Genomic DNA, 2641 nt, shown 5'->3' on the forward strand with positions numbered 1-2641 from the left:
TATATAATTAATTCTAATCAACCTCTTGTATCTAACTAGTCAGTTATCAGCATTGCTGCCATCGACCAATCATTTATGGGAACAGTGAAAGAACTATAAATAGGGGGAGATGAATCACACCAGCTACACTTTTTTGTTGAAATCTTTTTCAATAAGTCTTTTTTTGATAAAATAACTTATGGGAATCATGACAGGATTATGATTTCAAATTTTATTTTACACATGAAATACTTTTAACAGACTCTAATGATAATTTGCTTATTTCTTTGGTCTATTGTCAGTCTTTGGTCCACCAATTTTGTTGGTTGGTCAGCAATTAGCGAAAATAATCGTTTGACAAAGTCGTTTTCGCTTGGAATGAAATAAACGAAATTGCACTACTTTTAACAGCTCAGAACCACAAACACAAAAAGCAAGCAAATACATACAAAATGGGCATATTTTAAGATAACTTAGTGAAAGAAGTTTACTCTCCTACTCTTTTCAGATGCAAAAGCCTTCATTAATTCAGTAAAATCTAATTTTTTAGCCATATCACTTTCTATGGAAATTAAAGAAAGACCTGTCAAACGATTTTGTGACATAATAGATCTTAAGTAATCTTTAATTAGTTTCAGTTTTGAAAAACTACGCTCTGCAGATGCAACTGATACTGGCTGTGTTAACAGAATTCGTAAAGCAATAGAAATATTTGGAGTGAAATTATTGTTTCTTAAAATAAACTCTAGTACTTTTAATGGTGACGTTTTTGGTTCAATTAATTCAGACAATGCAAGCAGTTCATCTAATAATTCATGCCATCAATACCTGCAGAAGTATCTGTGCCCAAATGTTTTTGAAGATTTTAACATTTTTCTCTATGACTTTCCTTTGAAAAATCTTTTTTAATATTTGCAAAATCGTACAGGAATTGAAAAACATCACAATTTTCATATAACTGGTTAAACCTTTCTTCAATCCAATTTATAGCACTATTCAAAATGCAATTAAAGCATTCTATTTTGAAATTATCTTTTGGGTTTATAATGAGATCATCTCGAGTTTCATCAAGAAAGCATTTGTTTTTTGAACCTTGGTCTAATAGAAACTTCAAATAAAAATGATGGCTCCAAATCTAATTCAGCTGCAATTAATTCTGCATCAGAAATAACTTTTTTAAAAGCTTCATCTGAGCGATATAACTTTAAGAAGTTAACTTTTTTGTTCAAAGTTTGTTTGGCTTCAGAAATATCAATTTCAATATTCTAAATAACTTTGCTTGCTAAGTTTACTTGGTTCAAAGTATTGAACCATATCATAGTACAGCAACAAAATTTAAAGTTTTTTATCTTTTGAGCTAATACCTCTGCTTCATGACATGAAGATGGATCATAAGAAATTTCCTGGCTGATTTCAAAAAGAGCATCAAAGATTTCTCCAGCACAGTATCAAAAAGGTCGCACAGCTTCAATTTTGTTGCACTCATAGGTTTTGGAAAGATTTTTTTCCAAGATGATTTTTCAAAACTGTCCATCTACGAGATGACCCACTAAGAAAGTTATAAATCGCTTGCACCATTTCAAAATAAGCCACAACCTCTCTAGATGATTTTGCAGCATCATTAACTACCAAGTTTAATGAATGAGCATGACATGGTACAAAGAAGACTCTGCTGTTCTTTTCCAATATTCTTTTCTGCACTCCTGACTGATGTCCTCTCATATTCGCACCGTTGTCGTAGCCCTGTCCACGCATATCTTCGATTGGAATCCCAGTTTGAGTCAAAATTTGTAGAATAACATCTTTGAGCGCTGCACCAGTTGTCTGCTCTACAGGTATGAAATCAATGAAATGTTCACAGACTTTAACTTCAGCATTTTTCATCTGAACAAAACGTAGCACATTTGACATTTGTTCCACTTTACTCACATCTTGGGTACAATCCACTATAGTGGAAAAATATTTTGCCATTTGCAATTTTGACAAAACTTCTTCACGAATTCGTTTTTCAATTATTTGAATGAGTTCATTTTGTATATTTTTCACCAAGTAATGGGTGTTAATCTCCTCATTCTTTATTCGGTGAACATGATCTGCCATAACTGCATCAGACTGTGCTAGCAGTTCAACTAGTTTTAGGAAGTTTCCAATCCTTTTCTTATGTAAAACATCAGAATTTCCACGAAAGTCAAGACATTGTTCTCCTAAAAATGTCACTATTGCAAATAATCTTTCCAGAACTAACTGTCAACGCTGTATCTCAACTCTGAGAAGTCGTTGCTGTGATGCATCAATTATTTTGTTGGTATCTTGTCAGTTTGCTAATTCCATCCATTTGCTTAATGAACAGATGTGATTTTTAGAAGTTTTATGTTCCTTCAGCTGTCTGTGCAAATTTTTCCAGTCTCCAAAACCGATTGTCTTCAAATGTATTTCCATGTCACCAAACAACTTACATGAGAAACAAAACCCAACATTTTTTCTTTTAGACTATATAAGCCAGGATCTTTTAACAATTTCACAAATCTCGGGTACTTTTTGCGTGCATGAAAGATTAAATCTTCTGTTGTTGGCATTGACAGGAAATAGAAAAGATGGATTAAGTGCTGATGGATCATTTTTAACAAGAGTAACTCGAAGATCATCTGGAATTCGAGTAGGC

At 32.8% G+C, this 2641-nt stretch overlaps 1 protein-coding gene across 1 annotated transcript; it reads right to left on the reverse strand.

Moving 5' to 3' along the window:
- Window positions 1–452: 452 nt before the first annotated feature.
- On the reverse strand, window positions 453–2270 carry LOC136083137 (zinc finger MYM-type protein 1-like). Its single transcript, XM_065802546.1, has 5 exons — window positions 2225–2270; window positions 1507–2183; window positions 1072–1244; window positions 850–971; window positions 453–784 (listed from the first exon to the last, which is right to left on the reverse strand). The coding sequence occupies exons 1-5, from the start codon at window positions 2268–2270 to the stop codon at window positions 453–455; spliced, it is 1350 nt and encodes a 449-aa protein (XP_065658618.1).
- Window positions 2271–2641: the final 371 nt, after the last annotated feature.

Source organism: Hydra vulgaris, chromosome 08 (genome assembly GCF_038396675.1).
Source record: "Hydra vulgaris chromosome 08, alternate assembly HydraT2T_AEP".
NCBI lineage: Eukaryota > Metazoa > Cnidaria > Hydrozoa > Anthoathecata > Hydridae > Hydra > Hydra vulgaris.